This window comes from Chelonia mydas, chromosome 6 (assembly GCF_015237465.2).
Source record: "Chelonia mydas isolate rCheMyd1 chromosome 6, rCheMyd1.pri.v2, whole genome shotgun sequence".
NCBI lineage: Eukaryota > Metazoa > Chordata > Testudines > Cheloniidae > Chelonia > Chelonia mydas.
In genome coordinates this window covers 71,154,498-71,174,488 of record NC_051246.2, presented here as the reverse complement: position 1 = coordinate 71,174,488, position 19,991 = coordinate 71,154,498, and the positions used below count along the sequence as shown (strand labels likewise).

General features: G+C 43.7%; 1 protein-coding gene across 3 annotated transcripts in view; it reads right to left on the bottom strand.

Annotated features, from left to right (window-relative positions):
- The window catches only part of LOC102937778 (cytosolic phospholipase A2 epsilon), a 62,266-nt gene that overhangs the window by 28,326 nt on the left and 13,949 nt on the right, over positions 1–19,991 (bottom strand). For all 3 annotated transcript variants that reach the window (XM_027818137.3, XM_043549578.1, XM_043549579.1), the window contains exons 4-11: positions 12,244–12,380; positions 10,098–10,226; positions 5,461–5,501; positions 4,802–4,844; positions 3,885–3,966; positions 1,522–1,691; positions 1,300–1,395; positions 434–471 (exon numbers count right to left, since the gene is read on the bottom strand). In XM_027818137.3, the coding sequence (XP_027673938.2) occupies positions 434–471; positions 1,300–1,395; positions 1,522–1,691; positions 3,885–3,966; positions 4,802–4,844; positions 5,461–5,501; positions 10,098–10,226; positions 12,244–12,380 (736 nt within the window). The remainder of the gene's footprint in view (positions 1–433; positions 472–1,299; positions 1,396–1,521; positions 1,692–3,884; positions 3,967–4,801; positions 4,845–5,460; positions 5,502–10,097; positions 10,227–12,243; positions 12,381–19,991) is intronic.

Below are 19,991 nucleotides of genomic sequence, written 5' to 3'. Positions count from 1 at the left end.
TTCAGTGGATTGCGGTGCTCGGAGGATAACAGATAGGCAGGATGAATGAGATCTCTTTTTCTAACCCTTGATACAAAGTAAAAAGTCTGGAGTGACATAAAGGGTCCCTAAGACCTCTCATTTTAGCCGGGGGATATGCCCAGCATTCATAAAGCTTTCTTCCAAGGAACTCCTCACAAGCCCTGGCAGCACAGCACAGAATCTCACCCTGTGTGTACAGATTTCAAAAACTACTATCAGTAACACTTCTTATGCTGGATCTAATAGAAGTCTCATTAAATGCTGACTGCACTGGGTGTGTTTTATTACATGGTCTCAATTGGAGATCAGTACACAGCAGAAAGTTATGACATAAGCACATCTTTCCCCAGAAACAAAGAGCAGAACTTGGCCACCATCTATCAGAATCCAAGAAGCCAAGAAAGAAACTTACCACTGTTTTGTCTTAAAGTGTAGGTCAAATTTTCTGTGCTGAAAATGAGAAACGGAAATATAATAAATGCTGAGATATTTCTACAGCCTTCCTTCCTCCCGACTTTAATTAGTTTCATCTGCTCCTGGTCACCAGAACAGTCACAAAGCCATGAGCTGTAGTAATCAGAGTGATTTATATGGCCTCAAGAAAATTTGTAGAAAAATCGCTTGCATCTCAATGGTTTCTTGTTTTTTCAGGAAGGTGCAGCAATTTACCAGGTTCAGACCTTGTCTGTATCATCTACCTCTGCCTGCCTTGTCTCACTATTGCATGGCTGGGCTATGGAGCAGCCCATGCTCCATTACAGGTTAGGGAATACACACATGAATGGGAGACGGGCAGCAGTGGAACTGTAGGTCCCAGTGGAAAGGCCATTATTAAGCCTCGGACAGGCTGCCAGGAGTACCAGAAACAAAAGTCTTGAAGTACCAGTATTGATGTGTGAGCCTAGCCCAGCTGAGGATTTGGCCTGTAGTGGTAGGGTTTAGGATAGAATAGCCAACATTCTTAGGAGACACTGGGCTTTTCAAGAACCTTGAACTATGCAGTTCTTTTCCTGCTGTAGACACTCTTGCTGGTTGAGTGTGAATGATATCAGACTCTTTTCTCCTCCTTCCTCCCCTCCCCCCCCACTAAAGAACTGCTGCATTGTGTTTTCTGGCCCTTCCCCACAGCTTGGCAGACACACTCCCATATCTTTTTTCTAATGTCCTTAATAGAAAACGTCCTCTTTGGTATCTAGGAGGCTGGGTTTGTTTCTCTGGGTGGAACCAGCAAAAACTTAAAAAAATTCAGTATTATTCTCAAAGGCTGGCAATGCTTACCTTATCTATTACTTCTTGATCAAAGGGAAGTAAATTCAAAGGCACAGTCAAAGGGCCAGTTCTACTCCTTCCTGCTCTACATGACATACAAGCACACTGAAAAGAAACAAGAGTTTTTATTAAAAGGAGAAGTACTCTTTTGCTGCCCCATCCCAAATAAAGGTAGATGTATGTTGCTGTCTATATTACTCCATGCTACTACCATGTTGAATTATAACATACAAAGCTGGGAAGTGTCTTCATTTTCGGGACTGTAATATCCAGTTGTGGCTGGCTATGCTTGGCATAGTGAAACAAGATGGGATCTGTAAGATGAAAGCTGGGGTCACAGCACAATGAAAGGCAATGAGTTTCTTCAAAGGATCCTTTCACTGTAAACGTCAAGTCATGCTCTAACAAAAAGGAGACAAAAAAAAACCGAACAAAACCAAAACCAAACCTTTATCAGCATCTGTAATAAAACAAAAACAAAAAAGACAAAAATACCTAGAGATGAACTGGAACCAAAACCTGTGTTCTGTACGCTTTGGGGGATGGGGAGATTTGAAATCTGGACATGGACTCAGATTCAAATATTCCCTATGGCCCTATCTTTACAATGGCCTGAACAAAAAACCCAGATCGGAACATCCCTGTGCTTTGGGATGCCATGTATTTACTGCCACTGTATTCTGACAGAACAAATGTACATGATTGTATTGTATGTTATTATAGGCCAAATGATGTGCGGTACAGCTGCCCTGAAGGATTTGACCCTACAATAGCTAATAACCCTCTTTATAAGAACAAATAGACCAGATGAATCTCTGTCTGTTTTAGTCACTTCATAGATAATAGGCCAGATGCTTGCCAATGCTACAACTCCTTTGTGACACTTGATCAGCACAAGGGGGTGTGAAGAAGTGTAACTAGTCCACCTAGTTAGAAATCTCACTGGGAAATTGGAGATTCTCTTCGCATATGTCCCTGGTTTACTGTAGGGAGCATGCCACCAATTCCCAGGCGGTGTATAGGCTCATGAGAGCCATAACTGCTAGTATAAATTGGAGCAGCCCTGAAGCCCCTAACACTAGGAGTCAAACCAGCTTCTTGAAGCCATGGGAGTTCAATGACAGCTTAAAGCCACCTTTGCAATCACTACCCCAGCCCCTCACATGCACCAAGCAAAGCACACAGTACCTTTAGACACAGATTTTATTTTGTAATCATTCAAAATAATTAAAATCAAAGGAATTTATATTGGGGGAAGTGATATTATGGCTCTGATATTAATCACACAAAATCAGAAAGTTCAATTTTTTCATTCCCACATGAAAGTTACCATTCCTGCATGCACTACACACACTACAAGAGAGCTTGTCATTACATGGTGATGGTCACATAAAAACGGGCCTGTGACATTATGTAATTTGCCAAATTGTGTACACACACACACACACACACATACACACACACACAAATACAAAATGTGTTCTTTTCTATAACTGCAGATAAACAAATGGAGCATTGATTTCGTGTATACTTGTATGACCATGCAGTGAAAACCCTGTTGCAGTGCACATGGGAAAGGGGATAGAGTTAAGGTTATTAGTGGAATCATAAGTCTGAATTCCAAGGACCTGATTCCCCATTGTCCTGCACCTTGTGTAGGCCATTGTAGTGAGGCGATGACTCACTGGCTCCGCGCCTCCTGCTGGTCGTCTCGGGAATTAGCTCTCCAGCCTCCAGAGCACCCTGTGCAGGCCGGTGTCTCGCCGCCACTGGCCCCCGTGTCCCTCCCAGACCCTGGTGCCCTTTGCCCAGGGGTTCTGCCCCCAGCAGTAACCCACAGTCTGGATCTCCTCACCCAGGGGAACCCCCACCCTCTAAACCCACCTTGCCTCAGTGGCTACTGTCAGTCATCATCCAGCTCCTGCTCATTGGGACAGACTGCAGTGCAGCCTGTAAACCACTCATCATTGGCAAGGGGGGGTTTGGACCTGCTACCTCTGCCTAACTCCAGGCTAAACCTTTGCAACCCCAGTACCTGTTCTGGCCTTTGACCAGGCCTGCAGCCTGGGGATTTGCCAGGCTGGAGCTCCTCCTCCACTTCCCCCACACTGGTCTGTCCCAAGTACCCTTCTCTCCCAGGCAGCCAGGTCCTTCTCTCTCAAGAGCTAGAGAGAGACACAGCCCTTTTATAGGGCCAGATGTTGCCTGACTGGGGCGTGGCCCCAGCTGTGGCTGTTTCCCCAATCAGCCTAGCCTATTGGCTTCCCAGGGCTGTTTTAACCCCTTCAGGGCCGGAGCGGGGTGACCGCCCCAATACAGTCATATACATCAGTGCAAAGTGTGTGCACAATGCTACCATTCAGATTTGGTAGCATTTTATACACATTTTCCACCAGTGTAAATGACTGTACACTGTGCAGGACTAGGAGTAGTACGTCCAAAATCTCAGCCTGAATGTTGCTTTAAGGCAGTGGAATTTTAACAATCAGTTGTAGATGCAGTCAGTGTAACCTATAATAAGGATTACACATTTTCCAGTTGCTGTTTTAAAGGCTATAACTACTAATAACCAGTTAATGAAGCAATAACCTCACTTGTAGAATGCTTTTTTCCCTTCTTCTTCTTCTTCCACCTCCTCCTATCCACCTGAACTTCCAAGCAGGAAATTTCACGAGACTGTAACAAACATGACCAATAAGATGATTACACACAGAAAATATCACAGAGGGAGACTTACCTCTTCAGCCCACTATTTTGCTACCAGGGTGGCAAATATTGGGAGCACTGTGGAGACAGCATGCTTGATCCCTGGTTCTAAGTGCCTTGCATTCTTCTGCAATGATCTCTCTGGTAGACTAAGAAGTAATATTAATGGGCTCTAGAGAGAGCCATATCTAATCTGCAGGTGAAAGGATGGTAGCTATGATACACATACCCTAGGTGGTCTATGGGGTGTGGTATAAAGCAAGAGAAAATGACGGCATTCTTAAAGGTCCCATAAGGATCCACCAGGACTCCCAAAGGGGAAAAATAAAGCTACAAAGAAAACAAATGTCCTTGACAAGTGATGATTTGCTATGTATTTTTCATTGCGCTCATAACTAGTGGCAGCTAGGCTATGGAATGATGCAGGAGTGCTGGCTGGAGTAGTAAAATGTCATTCCTGCTGTACTCCAATGGAAGTTTCTTCCAACAGTCACTGCAGGGAATAATGGGAGAGCACCGGCTGGGAGTGCTCATTGTTATGCTTCTCCAGCTAGTCAGTTCTATGGTGTGCTGGCTTGAGGGAGCTCACAGATACTTTAGCCTCAGCCACGACCAACACAGACACTCTAGGGAATGCTGGGGAAATGCAAACTGTTCACAAGCTATCCAAGCTCAGCCTTTGCCTCAGCATGAGGAAGTGTATAGGAGTATCAGCTCTGGGTCATTTTACTGATTCTCTAGTTTCTGCACAGTATTATAAGTATTGCTATGCGGTAGAGGCAAGAGAAAAAAAAACAAAATGTACCACTACTACTCCATTGGTGATGATGGTTTCAGGAAGATCCAGACTAGAAAACAAAATGAAAATGACACATTTCACAACCAGTATCGTCTAAATACTACTTTAAGCATTTTTATCTTGATCATTTTAATTTTTGGTTGTTCATAAAAGTGTGCCTCTTTTCACTAGAGGCCACACTGACTACTCAGAAACAGAGATGGTTCAACTATAGTCAAACCTCTGGGAGAGGCTTGTGACAGTTTTAATATCATTAATGACTGTGTGGGTCACATTGCCCCCAGTGCCGTGAATTGGCCAGGGGTGCCCACACCACTGACATGCATTTCACTGGTCCCAAGAAGCCAGCCTTGGACTCCTATGGGGGACCTAAATAACACATCATCGTTAGGAAAAATTACAGTGACACAAATTATTACTAGAAAGTGATATGGATATTTGTTGTGCTCTTTCCCCCACTCTGTCTCTTTTCTTCTCCCTCTTTTATATTTTTTTTTAAAGATTTGTTTAAGTGTGCTCTGTTTTGGAAAAGGAAGGAATCTGTGGATGGGGTCTGGCTATTGAAGAGACAGCAAGGATATGAAACATTTTCCCTATTGATTGATTACTCTTGGAATTGCTGCGTCCATTAATTTCTGATTTCATAATATTTGAGGTTTACTCACAGGTTCTCCAGTGTGAACTCAGCCTCCAGCTCCTCCCTTCTCTGAAAATTAGAGAGAGAAATGAATGAAGCATGCAAAAACCTTCCCCAATAAGGGCAGCCCCATTGATTGTATAAACTCTTCCTCCCCCTCCTGCCCACCCCTGCCCTGGTATTCAAGGATCTTCTGCAAAGTAGCCTTAAATTTTGTGTTGCAAGTATAGTCAGTTAACTTCACTTTTTGGTCCCTAACAATATTCTGCTTCCCAGTAGCTGTTCCCACCATTAGGGGAGAAAAGGAATACTTGTGGCACCTTAGAGACTAACAAATTTATTTGAGCATAAGCTTTTGTGAGCTACAGCTCACTTCATCGGAACATCTGATGAAGTGAGCTGTAGCTCACGAAAGCTTATGCTCAAATAAATTTGTTAGTCTCTAAGGTGCCACAAGTACTCCTTTTCTTTTTGCGGATACAGACTAACACGAATGCTACTCTGAAACCTGTCATTAGGGGAGAGAAGCTCATTGCTTTGACCTCTCCAGGATCAGAAAGATGTTGATATCACTGAATGAACTGAGGACATTCTCAATTCTCCTTATTAGTTGCTTGGACATAAGATATTAAATAGATCTCTTTCTTTCCTGTCCCTCCACTTCAGGCAGAGGCTAAAAATGTATCGCTTCGAAAAATATTGTGAAGATCTAAATAAGGCTTTGAGCATCCAAATCAAGGATGTTTAAGTGTGTAAAGTGTGCCTACTTGTCTATTTGCCAAATATGGGATTTGGTGCCAATATTTAAATATTGAACTCATGCAGCATAATTATCAGATTCTTGGGTTTTTTACCAGTACAGACCAATACCAGTTTCAAGAGTCAAAATCACTATTGTGCTCCAAAGTTGCTAGGTCAATGGCAACAAGTTATGACACAGAATAATATTTTACTGCTTGTATAGCTCCTTCCATCAGAAGTTCTAAAAGTACTTGACCCAAATTAATTATTTAATCTTCATAACATGTCTGTTCCTTTTGGAGAGCCAGTGTCCTGATACGAGTTTACATATGAGGAAACAGGTAGAGAGAGATTGATTTGTCCAAGGTCACATGGCCAGATTACAACAGAGCCTGGGGTAGAGCCCAGGTCCTCCTCTCTCCCAGTTCTGTGTTTTAAAGACAAGAGCAACTTCCCTTCTTCAGAACTGCTCAGTGATGTAACTGGAGAAGTTCATCTCCAGAAGTTCAATACTGGTGGTTCAGTCAACAATGTCATCAAACCCTTGATAAACTCCTCTGACAAAGTATGGTTGCAGTTCTAGCCAAACTATTCAGTACAATGTCAAAGCAATTTTAGAGAAGCTTTGCTCTTAGATAGGTTGAAAGAAGTAAATATGGCTAGATATATGGATGGATGGAGAGACACTAACAGTCACTAAGGTAAAGAAGAATTATAATACTGTCATAAATATAAAGGGAAGGGTAACCACCTTTCTGTATACAGTGCTATGAAATCCCTCCTGGCCAAAGGCAAAACCCTTTCACCTGTGAAGGGTTAAGAAGCTAAAGTAACCTAGCTGGTACCTGACCCAGAAATGACCAATGAGAGAATCATAGAATCATAGAATATCAGGGTTGGAAGGGACCTCAGGAGGTCATCTAGTCCAACCCCCTGCTCAAAGCAGGACCAGTCCTCAACTAAATCATCCCAGCCAGGGCTTTCTCAAGCCTGACCTTAAAAATATCTAAGGAAGGAGATTCCACCACCTCACTAGGTAATGCATTCCAGTGTTTCACCACCCTCCTAGTGAAAAAGTTTTTCCTAATATCCAACCTAAACCTCCCCCACTGCAACTTGAGACCATTACTCCTTGTTCTGTCATCAGCTACCGCTGAGAACAGTCTAGATCCATCCTCTTTGGAACCCCCTTTCAGGTAGTTGAAAGCAGCTATCAAATCCCCCCTCATTCTTCTCTTCCGCAGACTAAACAATCCCAGTTCCCTCAGCCTCTCCTCAAAAGTCATGTGTTCCAGTCCCCTAATCATTTTTGTTGCCCTCCGCTGGACTCTTTGCAATTTTTCCACATCCTTCTTGTAGTGTGGGGCCCAAAACTGGACACAGTACTCCAGATGAGGCCTCACCAATGTCGAATAGAGGGGGAACGATCACGTCCCTCGATCTGCTGGCAATGCCCCTACGTATACATCCCAAAATGCCATTGGCCTTCTTGGCAACAAGAGCACACTGTTGACTCATATCCAGCTTCTCGTCCACTGTAACCCCTAGGTCCTTTTCTGCGGAACTGCTGCCGAGCCATTTGGTCCCTAGTCTGTAGCGGTGCATGGGATTCTTCCGTCCTAAGTGCAGGACTCTGCACTAGTCCTTGTTGAACCTCATCAGATTTCTTTTGGCCCAATCCTCTAATTTGTCTAGGGCCCTCTGTATCCTATCGCTACCCTCCAGCATATCTACCTCTCTTCCCAGTTTAGTGTCATCAGCAAACTTGCTGAGGGTGCAATCCACACCATCCTCCATATCCTTAATGAAGATATTGAACAAAACCGGCCCAAGGACCGACCCTTGGGGCACTCCACTTGATACCGACTGTCCACTAGACACAGAGCCATTGATCACTACCCGTTGAGCCCGACAATCTAGCCAACCTTCTATCCACCTTATAGTCCATTCATCCAGCCCATACTTCTTTAACTTGCTGGCAAGAATACTGTGGGAGACCGTGTCAAAAGCTTTGCTAAAGTCAAGGAACAATACGTCCACCGCTTTCCCCTCATCCACAGAGCCAGTTATCTCTTCATAGAAGGCAATTAGATTAGTCAGGCGTGACTTGCCCTTGGTGAATCAATGCTGACTGTTCCTGATCACTTTCCTCTCCTCTAAGTGCTTCAGAATTGATTCCTTGAGGACCTGCTCCATGATTTTTCCAGGGACTGAGGTGAGGCTGACTGGCCTGTAGTTCCCAGGATCCTACTTCTTCCCTTTTTTAAAGATGAGGACAAGATTCTTTCAAATCTGGAGGGGGACAAAGGGTCTGTCTGTCTGTCTGTGTGATGCTTTTGCCAGGAACAGATCAGGAATGTAGCCTTACAACTCCTGTTAAGTTAGTAAGTAATCTAGCTAGAAATGCGTTAGATATCCTTTTGTTTAATGACTGGTAAAATAAGCTGTGCTGGATGGAATGTATATTCCTGTTTTTGTGGCTTTTGTAACTTAAGGTTTTGCCGAGAGGGATTCTCTATGTTTTGAATCTGATTACCCTATAAGGTATTTTCCATCCTGATTTTACAGAGGTGATTCTTTTACCTTTTCTTTAATTAAAATTCTTCTTTTAAGAACCTGATTGATTTTTCATTGTTCTTAAGATCCAAGGGTTTGGGTCTGTGTTCACCTGTACAAATTGGTGAGGATTCTTATCAACCCTTCCCCAGGAAAGGGAGTGTAGGGTTTGGGGGGATATTCTGGGGGAAGAGGTCTCCAAGTGGGCTCTTTCCCTGTTCTTTCTTTAAAATGCTTGGTGGTGGCAGCATAGGGTTCAAGGACAAGGCAAAGTTTGTACCTTGAGGAAGTTTTTAACCTAAGCTGGTAAGAATAAGCTTAGGGGGTCTTTCATGCAGGTCCCCACATCTGTACCCTAGAGTTCAGAGTGGGGAAGGAACCTTGAAATGATGGCAGAGTGGTGGGATCATTTTGAGATCATTTTGAACCAGAAAGCACAGCAGGATTTTAAAAGGTGATTGCAGCTGTAGATTCTGTCTCTCTGCCTGGGGGACAGAGCAGCAGGCATAACAAAAGGATTTTTCTGTAGGCTGAGAACAGCTATCAGAAAAAAAAAGGGTATCAGGTTACAGCACAGCAAACTTTTACAAGCCAGTTTTTTGTTTTCTTTTCTTTTCTTTCTAACTCTAGGGTGTAAAATTAGTTAAAAACAAAGAGGTTAGGATGACAGACTGCACTGTTCAACAGAAGTTGGAATTAGCCAGATTTGAGGCTGGGGAAAAACAAAAGGAATATGAAAGACGGGTAGAACTCAGAAAGATGGAAATGGAGGCAAAAGAAAAAGAAATGGAGGCTGCCCACAGGAGAGAAATGGAGGCAAAGGAAAAAGAAAAGGTAAAAGAATCACCTCTGTAAAATCAGGATGGCAAATACCTTACAGGGTAATAGGATTCAAAACATAGAGAATCCCTCTAGGCTAAACCTTAAGTTACAAAAAGACACAAAAACAGGAATATACATTCCATCCAGCATAGCTTATTTGACCAGTCATTAAACAAAAGGAAATCTAACACATTTCTAGCTAGATTACTTACTAATTTTACAGGAGTTGTAAGGCTACATTCCTGATCTGTTCCTGGCAAAAGCATCGCACAGACAGACAGACCCTTTGTCCCCCTTCCAGATTTGAAAGACTCTTGTCCTCTCATTGGTCATTTTGGGTCAGGTGCCAGCTACGTTACCTTAGCTTCTTAACCCTTTACAGGTGAAAGGGTTTTGCCTCTGGCCAGGAGGGATTTTATAGCACTGTATACAGAAAAGTGGTTACCCTTCCCTTTATATTTATGACAAATACAAACTAACTTTATGAGGAAATTCCAGAGAAATGTATGCTTTCCACCTCACTCTGCTTGTGAGATCAGTTCTCACCTGTGGATTCAACTGGAACTTCATAAAAATTGTTTCTCCAAGTGGGATTTTAGCTATATCAAAGAAAACAATGAGGTGGCCATCATCTTGGACAACGTCTTCATCAAAGATTGCCAGTTCCAGGACGTTCTGGGAATATAAATTAAGAATATATTCTTTGTTAGATAGCATCTAGGAAACAAGGTTCTCTGTGAATATTCCATATTTAGTGTGTGCATATAGTACAGGAAGATAAAGAAGGAAAGAAGTGGGGGAGAGATTGGCACAAAGACAGAAGAAGAGAGAGATGATGAGTAAGTGAATAATCACTCATCTTTACTGGAAATATATTCGAATCTGATCAATGAAGGTTGTATCAGGAATTCTATTTTGACTCTGTTTCCATTTGCAAATAACTTTCTGAAAAATTCTCCATCTCGATGAACATACAATTTAATTTTAAATGTAGATAATCTTATTTTAAAAACAGCCGTTGTAATTTATCAACTCATGAAAGAATAAATTTTTCCATTCAACAGGGAAGCAATTATGGCTCCTGGAAATTTTTCCAAGGATTCATTTTTTAAAGTTCTCTGTTGGCTTTACTGATCCATATTCCTTCAAATTCATCACAGAACCAGCTATGTTCAGGGAATGTTTGAGTATAATGTCCTTAGCAAGACCCACCTGAATAAATTGCTTAACACTTTATGTGTCATATTGTGACAGAGCTGCTACTAGAAACAGGAGTTCCTGGGTCTCAGTTCTGTACGCAGTTGTTCATTATCTCAAGCTGTAGATAAATCTCTGTATTAAGCATCTTCGCATAACTTTCATATGACTTTGTATTATCTCTCTTCATATAACTTTGTATTAGGTCTAGCCACATGTGACCTCTGTTTTCGTAAAAACTTTGTATTGAGCGTTGGTATACGGGAACTTTGTATCAAATCCTTATATAGAAATTTTGTATTGAACCTTGGTATAATGTTATAGCCCCTAAGGATAGAATAAGATAGAAGAAAAATGTCTTTTTGCTAAGAGTAGAATAAGATCTCCCCCTTTTTTAATCAATTGCCCTGTTGAATGAATGAGGTGTGAATGAGCAAGGCGTGGAAGGCAAGCACCTCCAGACAGCTGCAACCATTGGAGAGGAGATGGAAGACAGACTCAAGAACATTAAAACTTGTCAAGTGGGCTCATTAAAAAAAAATCAGACATAATGAGGGCCTTGGGAGTTAGAAGCGAGCACCTTCTTTTGAAAAACACCCTCTTTGAAAGTAAATGTGGCAGCATTAAGACAACACCCAGAAGGAGGCGCCACAGATGACCAACAGACACAGATTTTGAATCTGGTATAGACTTGCATGAAAGGGAAGCTGCTATAAATGTGAGGTGTCTTTCAGAGGACCTCCTTGTCAACATCGGAGGATCGATCCAGATCGACAGAAGCCCGGCTCCACCCCTCCCCCATCTAACTCACTTGCCCAGTGAAGTTAAGGGGAGCAACTAGTTGGTAACAACAAGACGGAGTGTGCTTGTGTTTGTGTATGTGAGTGCATGAGTGTAATATATATCATATGCATATGATACAGTGTTGATTGATACATGTGTTACCAATAAATGTGGCGCTTTGCCTTATCCCCCTTGAAAAGATCCTGTACAGTACTTTAAGTACAACAAAGCTACTACTCAATGAGAATTTGTTCTGATTGTGTAATGATTCTAATTTTTATTTCATTTGTTATCACTCTGCATTGTATCTCTCTGTTGTCAGAGTATCTATCAGATGTTGGTGTTTTTCACATAATAAATAAATATCCTTCAGGGGAATTGGGTGAGTGAAATCCGAACTAATTTTCTAGCTCTCCAGCTTGTTAGTGTAATTTTCAATAAACTCAGTTGAATTAGTTCACAACCAGAAAATAAATTATGTTTCTAACTTGCCTCTGGAGTCTTATTCCAAACACTAAACTCAGACTCCAAACACGTGTTACTGGAGTTACTTACATGATTCACAGAGGAATTTTAAGGGTACTTTTAGCATCTAGTAATTGAAGGGATATTATACACAGGATGCAGAAAATCTTGTCCTGGCTTTTTCTATACCAGAAGGATCTGGCTACAGATGAGACACAAGAGAGAGTACTTGGCATTTTTTCTGCACCTTGACCTGACTCTGGATCCTGAAATAGAAGGTTTCATTCCACACTGGATCCCTGCAGTTCTTGATAGTTTTGGTCCGGACTTTTTCAGCTGAAGCAGTTGGCAACCACAGGCTCACGTAGCAATCAGACTGGCTTACTATTGGAGAAAAGTACAAAATAATTGTCAATGTAGCAATTTATAACTATATATATGCACACAAACACATACACGCTATATATGTATGTGTGTATATATATATATATATATATTATAGCCAATAAGAAAATCCATAGTTACAAGGTTCTCTATATGAGATGGTATATCAGCTTGCATGTCACACATTTCTTAGTGCTTCAGAAGGATCTAGAGAAAAAAATCCTACCCTAAGCTTGTTGATGACACATAAAAAAAGAAAATCTCTCTTCTTGGAATCTTATTTACATATCTGTAATTTAGAAATAGATATGGGTGAAACCTCAAGATTTAGATAAGCACTCACATTTTTGACTTGTCACATAGGGAGCGCCATGGTCCTATCCTTCCTCCATGCCAATCAGTGGAGCTGATCCTACTTAGGGTGGGAAGGAGTACACACTGAAACTCTTCAAGGGTAGCACAGTGGTTTGTGCTCTCTGTGACTCCTGGAGATAATAGGTAGATTCTCCTCTCACATTCGTGTGAGGCTATGTCTATGCTATCACTTATGTTGGCAAAAGTGATGTCGCTTGGGGTGTTAATGTTCCAGTCCCCTGAGCGACATAAGTTACGCTGGCATAAACACCAGTGTGGACAGTGCTATGTCGGCGGGAGAGCTTCTCCTGCTGACATGCTATCGCCACTCACTGGGGGTGGTTTAATTATGTCAATGGGAGCACTCTCTCTCATCAGCACAGAACAGCTACATGAAAGATCTTAGAGCTGCATCACTGTAATCTCTCTAGTGTAGACATAGCCGCTGCTTCCAGGAGCCACGTAGAGCCACAGCACGCGCAGAGCAGGACAAACCCCAGACCCCACTCCTTGGCTGGAGCACCAGTGCGGGGCAAGCCCCAGACCCTGCTACCTGGCAGGAGCTCGAGGGCCAGATTTAAACATCTGAAGGGCCTGATGCGGCCCCGAGGCCATAGTTTGCCCACCCCTGTCTTAGAAGAAGAGTGCCTATCCCAGGAAAAGCAGCTGCTATCCTCAGCAAGCAAGGAAACACTTAGCATTGTTTGCAAACTGATTCAACAATCATGTCTCAGTAGGTCACCTAGCTCAACTATAGCTAGGTCACATAGCTCTGCAATCCAGGTAAACTGTTGGAAACATTCATCATCTGTCATGCTAAGTATGTCACTGTAGAATCAGAGATGATGTGTCATCTCTCTCACCATACTAAGTTCATGAACTATACCGGGGTGACCAAACTGTGGCTTCTGAGCAATATGCGGCTCTTTTCATAGAATATCAGGGTTGGAAGGGACCTCAGGAGGTCATCTAGTCCAATCCCCTGCTCAAAGCAGGACCAACCCCCAACTAAATCATCCCAGCCAGGGCTTTGTCAAGCCTGACCTTAAAAACTTCTAAGGAAGGAGATTCCACCACCTCCCTAGGTAACGCATTCCAGTGTTTCACCACCCTCCTAGAAAATTTTTGTCCTAATATCCAACCTAAACCTCCCCCACTGCAACTTGAGACCATTACTCCTCGGTCTGTCATCTGCTACCACTGAGAACAGCCTAGATCCATCCTCTTTGGAACCCCCTTTCAGGTAGTTGAAAGCAGCTATCAAATCCCCCCTCATTCTTCTCTTCTGCAGACTAAACAATCCCAGTTCCCTCAGCCTCTCCTCATAAATCATGTGTTCCAGTCCCCTAATCATTTTTGTTGCCCTCCGCTGGATGTTTTCCAATTTTTCCACATCCTTCTTGTAGTGTGGGGCCCAAAACTGGACACAGTACTCCAGATGAGGCCTCACCAATGTCGAATAGAGGGGGAACGATCACGTCCCTCGATCTGCTGGCAATGCCCCTACTTATACATCCCAAAAGGCCATTGGTCTTCTTGGCAACAAGGGCATACTGTTGACTCATATCCAGCTCTTGTTCACTGTAACCCCTAGGTCCTTTTCTGCAGAACTGCTGCCAAGCCATTCGGTCCCTAGTCTGTAGCGGTGCATGGGATTCTTCCGTCCTAAGTGCAGGACTCTGCATTAGTCCTTGTTGAACCTCATCAGATTTCTTTTGGCCCAATCCTCTAATTTGTCTAGGGCCCTCTGTATCCTATCCCTACCCTCCAGCATATCTACCTCTCTTCCCAGTTTAGTATCATCAGCAAACTTGCTGAGGGTGCAATCCACACCATCCTCCATATCCTTAATGAAGATATTGAACAAAACCGGCCCCAGGACCGACCCTTAGGGCACTCCACTTGATACCGACTGTCCACTAGACACAGAGCCATTGATCACGACCCATTGAGCCCGACAATCTAGCCAACTTTCTATCTACCTTATAGTCCATTCATCCAGCCCATACTACTTTAACTTACTGGCAAGAATACTGTGGGAGACCGTGTCAAAAGCTTTGCTAAAGTCAAGGAACAACACGTCCACCGCTTTCCCCGCATCCACAGAGCCAGTTATCTCATCATAGAAGGCAATTAGATTAGTCAGGCATGACTTGCCCTTGGTGAATCCATGCTGACTGTTCCTGATCACTTTCCTCTCCTCTAAGTGCTTCAGAATTGATTCCTTGAGGACCTGCTCCATGATTTTTCCAGGACTGAGGTGAGGCTGACTGGCCTGTAGTTCCCAGGATCCTCCTTCTTCCCTTTTTTAAAGATGGGCACTACATTAGCCTTTTTCCAGTCGTCTGGGACTTCCTCCAATCGCCATGAGTTTTCAGAGATAATGGCCAATGGCTCTGCAATCACATCCGCCAACTCCTTTAGCACTCTTGGATGCAACACATCCGGCCCCATGGACTTGTGCTCATCCAGCTTTTCTAAATAGTCCCAAACCACTTCTTTCTCCACAGAGAGCTGGTGCTTGCGGAGCTCCCCAGTCCAATCCCTGCCCCTCCTTCTGTTCTCTGCCTACCAGACTCAGGAATGGCAGGGTGGTGGAGCTAGGAGCTTCTGCCAGAGACAACTGGTGCCTGCTGGGGGCAGGGGGGGGGAGACACAATTTAAAGGTTTGCCCCTCCCAATCAGCTTGAGTCATGCCCTCCCAGGTACACCCCGCTCTTACCCTCAGTGGCCTCTCCCTGCAGCTCCCAGGTGTTAGCTCTGCATGGAGAGGCAGTGGAAACAACTGGGAGCTGCAGGGAGGAGCCACTGCTTTAGCTCCATGGGGAAAGGGAGCAGCAAAAGTAGTGGCTCTCCCTGCAGCTTGGCTACTGCCTCTCGCCATTGCTGCAGCTCCCAGCTTGCCAGCTCCAGCAGCTGCCATGCAGGGAGGGGGCCTGGCAGCACCATGTGCCCAGCGGGGAGGGGGATCTTGGGGCTTCAGACCCACAGGGCACACCTGCTGGAGCTCAATGCTTCAGCAGGAGTGGGGCTGAAGCCCTGAGCCCGGGCAGGCGCCTTCCACAGGGCTGAGGTCCCATGACCCTCCTCCCCGCAGGGCTGAAGCCCTGAATCCCAGCAGGCGCCCCCCGGATCTCAAACTTCTGAAGATTGTTGTATGCGGTTTGCAGGGTGTGTAAGTTTGGCCACCCCTGAGCTATACAATGGATGCCAGCAGCATTCGCCAACTATACAATAACCCATGACAGTCCATCAGTCGGCATCCATGCCAAGCTCTACTCTGTCAAACAGCAATTTTTTACAAAGTCCACTTTAATGAGATGTTCAAGGTGAAGGTGAAACTTCTTGCAGAGTATAGAAAAGCTTTGCTAATTCATTCAGTGGTAAACCACAAGCACATACTGAAAGTAGCTTTCCAGTTGTGCTGTTCACGCAGTCAGGTATCAGTGAGGTGTTCTCATGGGGAGGGCCAGTTCTGGTGGCATCATGGTCCCTGCAAGCCAATGGGGGAGCATCACTTCACTCCATGCTTTTACCCCTGGCACTGTCTAAAGACCCGAGACAAGGCTACTTACACTAGTTCTGACATTAAGTTCTTGCTCACTCCCAAATGGTGCAGCTTCTCATGTTTTTTAGACTGTAAACTCTTTGGGGGCAGAGACTGCCCTTTATTAAGTGTTTGTACGGTGCCCAGCACTGGCTGGGATCTTGAAGGGCTACAACAATATAAATATTACAGAGTAACGATAATGATAATGCAAAGGAAGAGTGACTGCTTGATGAAAGTTAGAATAGCACTGAGCAAAGACCAAATATTTCAAGTTATATAAGCCACACGTTGGCTGTACAACAGAGGAGAAGGAGGAATTTCAGATAGTGCTGAACCAAGTCATAACTGAAGTGACACAAGCTGAGTTCCTGATCATCAGAGCAGATCTCAATGGCTCTGTGCGAGAACACAGCCAGGGCTACGATGACGGTCACAGAGGACGAGGCATAAATGAAGCTGGTGAGAAGGTCTTAGAGTTAGCCAGAGCCCATGGCCTAACTATTGCTAATACATACTTTGCAAAGAGGGAGGGTCACTTAATTAAGTACAAGAGTGGTGTCAACAGGTCCCAGACTGACTACTTCCTGATTAGAAGGAGAGATTTAAAAACCCTAGGAGATTGTAAAGTGATTCCAGGAGATCAGAATGCAGAGCAACAAATTGCTTTAACAGACTTCTCATGAAAATTCTAGGTGGGGATAAAAGTCAAGTTGTGCAACAAAGGATAAAATGATGGAGGCTCATGTGTAGGCAAGTTAATCAGAGATTTAAGAATGAGATGAAGGCTGGACAATGACCGAATAACCATGATGACTCCAATGAGGTTCAGGGGAAAATATCCAAACATACTACAGAAAGTGCACAGCTGTGTGTGTACAAATGACAGGAGATGTAGTGATGTCCTGGAGGCCGTACAGAAGGAGGAAAGGTTTAAGTGATGGCGGAAAATAAGAATGGGGCAAAGTTAAGAGGAATACAAGCTGGTAAAAAAAAAGGTGAAAAGAGCAGTTGCAGAAGCCAAGTGCCAAATTCTGACAGACTTATATGTGGGTCTACTTACGAAGAAAGTGGGTAAAGGAATATACACATTAGCCAGTATCAGGCAAAGCAGCATGGAGGACCTGGGAATTGTGAAACATGTCAAAGCAAAAATGCTGGCAGATGGTGGAACTGTTAGGAGAGGGCAGTTGTTTTATGAGAAACTGCTTACTGAAGAGAATCTGAGGAAATAGGGAAATATGAGCAAACAACAACCTCACAAGACTTAACACCAGGGTGGGGATTCAGATACTGCTAAAAAGGATTAAATGTGGGACCAGATAGTGTATTAACCAAGGCATTTAAAGCACTAAGCGATGAGGGAGTGGTGATGATGACAAATGTCTTTAAATTAATCCTCCAAACTGGAAAAATGCCTGACGAATGGAAGAGGATCATATTCGTCTCTATCTTCAACGGCAAAGGGGGTGTGAAAGAACGTAGTAATTACCAACTCATCAAGTTACTGAGTCACATGGTGAAGTGAACTATTGAGAAAAGACCTCATGAGGAACTGGAGCATCAAGTAAGAGTCAACCAATTTGGGTTTCTGCTGGGAATGTCAACAATGAAACCAGTGAACTGTCTATCCTTCTAAGGTAATGAGGGAATTGTGGGAAGGCATTGGAGGACTGTCAGGACCCAAGTGATTTAGCCTGGTCTCACTGCAAAGGGAGTCACATAAGTGAACGCCTCACTCGGGCTTTAGTTTACAGCCCCAGACAAGCCCCACTAGCCCTGGTTGAAAGCACCACTGCACTCCGGTGAGAGGGTTTTATATGTGAATCAGAAGGGAGCTAGGGCAACACCCAGGTAAGAGCCCGGGCTAATTCAGCAGTGAAGACATACCCCAAAGTCCTAAAGTCCCCACCTGAATGTATTGCTTGCTAGGCCTCCCACAGCAGCCCCAGTGGAGACAAAAAGGAGCAATGAGAATCTGGCCGTGACACCCATGGTGGTGGCAGCAAGAGCAGGACAATAGGCAGGAAGCAGAAGTATCACTGTCAGTGGCCCTGTCACAGGGTTTCAGTTAAGTGCCCGTGCCAAGATCAGGGACTTATGTAACTCTCCTCTATCAGCCTGCAGAGAATGTCTCTTCACCCTCACTTATGCACTAACAGATGCAATCACTGCCAAGCTGCTGACAGGTGCTCTCTGCTAGCAAACTACAGTATTAGATTTCGGCGTGAGCATGCACACCTACACACTCTTACAAAACATCCAACTTAAATTCCCAGAGAGGTGTAACCTAAGTAATTAAACATTGTTCAGAGATGACTTCATATTGGATGGGAGCCACATCATGGAGTGGGGTCTGTGACAGTGCTGAGAACCAGCAGCTGAACCAGTACCCTGTAAGCCCAATTCATTTTCCCATAGAAGGGGCTGACTGAGGGAAGCTGGGGCTAATTATTAGTCAGTCTGAGCTGGGAGAGCTAACAATCTAGTTAACCCATTATCTGAAAAAGCAGAAAGGCACACAGGAAGAAAGTGCAAAGGGGGAACGAATGAGAAGGAAAGGCTAGTAGGACCGGGGTAGAGGGAGATCTCTGCATGGAGAGATGTCTTGACTCTGGCAAAAGGGGATAATGTTTGTATGTCACTGTAAACAGAGTTGCTGTGGGAGGACCGTAAAGAGGTGGTGGGTGAAATAAACTACACATCAGTGTTTACAAACCAGAGGTGTTAAGGCTATTTGTGTGAGAAGACAGAAGCGGAGGGCCGTGACCTGTCACAGGGCCAAAATCCCAAGTCAGGATTTTTGGTGATCAGTATGTAGGTCAAGAAAGTGTAAAAGCTCCTGACCAAACCAACAACGGTGATCACACCTGCATGAGCTAATGGAGGTTCACGATAAGAAGGAAAAATTTTGTCCAAGTGGAAATGGAGAGAATAGTTAATGGACTGGTAACACTACAAAATTGGCAGTCCAGGAAGGCTGAATATTGATCAAAAAGAAAACAGCAGAAGCAAATACACTTGACCGGGAAGGCGACTAGCTCCTATATTGAACACAAAGCAGATTAAAAATTATAAAAGTTATCCAAAAATTGGCAGTCTTCTATTGGCTCTCCAACCTGTAGGCATACTTACATTAGCTGCTAAGGCTCACTATCCAAGGAAAAAGGTAAGTCATAGCTCTGAGATATGCTGAAATAGTGGATGGTGATTAAGGCACTGTAGAATGTATTGTCTATATTAGTTCTAATTAAAACACAATGGTTATGTAGCTATTTACCAACTTCTCCATAGAGGCACATGATATTACACACAAAAAATATGGTAAGGTGTTTTTTTTTATTTTGCTAAGGTTGAAAAGTCAAGCACTCAAAAATGAGGAACTTCCAGAATTAAGGTTACCTATGCAACCTCTATTTGGCCTCCTTGCATATTTGTATTTTGATAGTCTTCAGTCACTTGATCACATACTGTTGTTTTCATAGGACACCTGCCACACTCAGCACAGAGGATGGATTGGGCTCACTGAACAAGCAGCTGTTCAGTTTTTTGTTTTATCCTCAATGCATGGCTCAGTGCTTTATTCAAACCTTGCTTGGAATACAGAATGATTAATTTTCTCATGGGCTTTTCTAGAGTGCTCATCATTATCATATCTGAGAGCTTCATGTACATTAACTAATTTAGCTTCACAACTCTCCTATGAGATG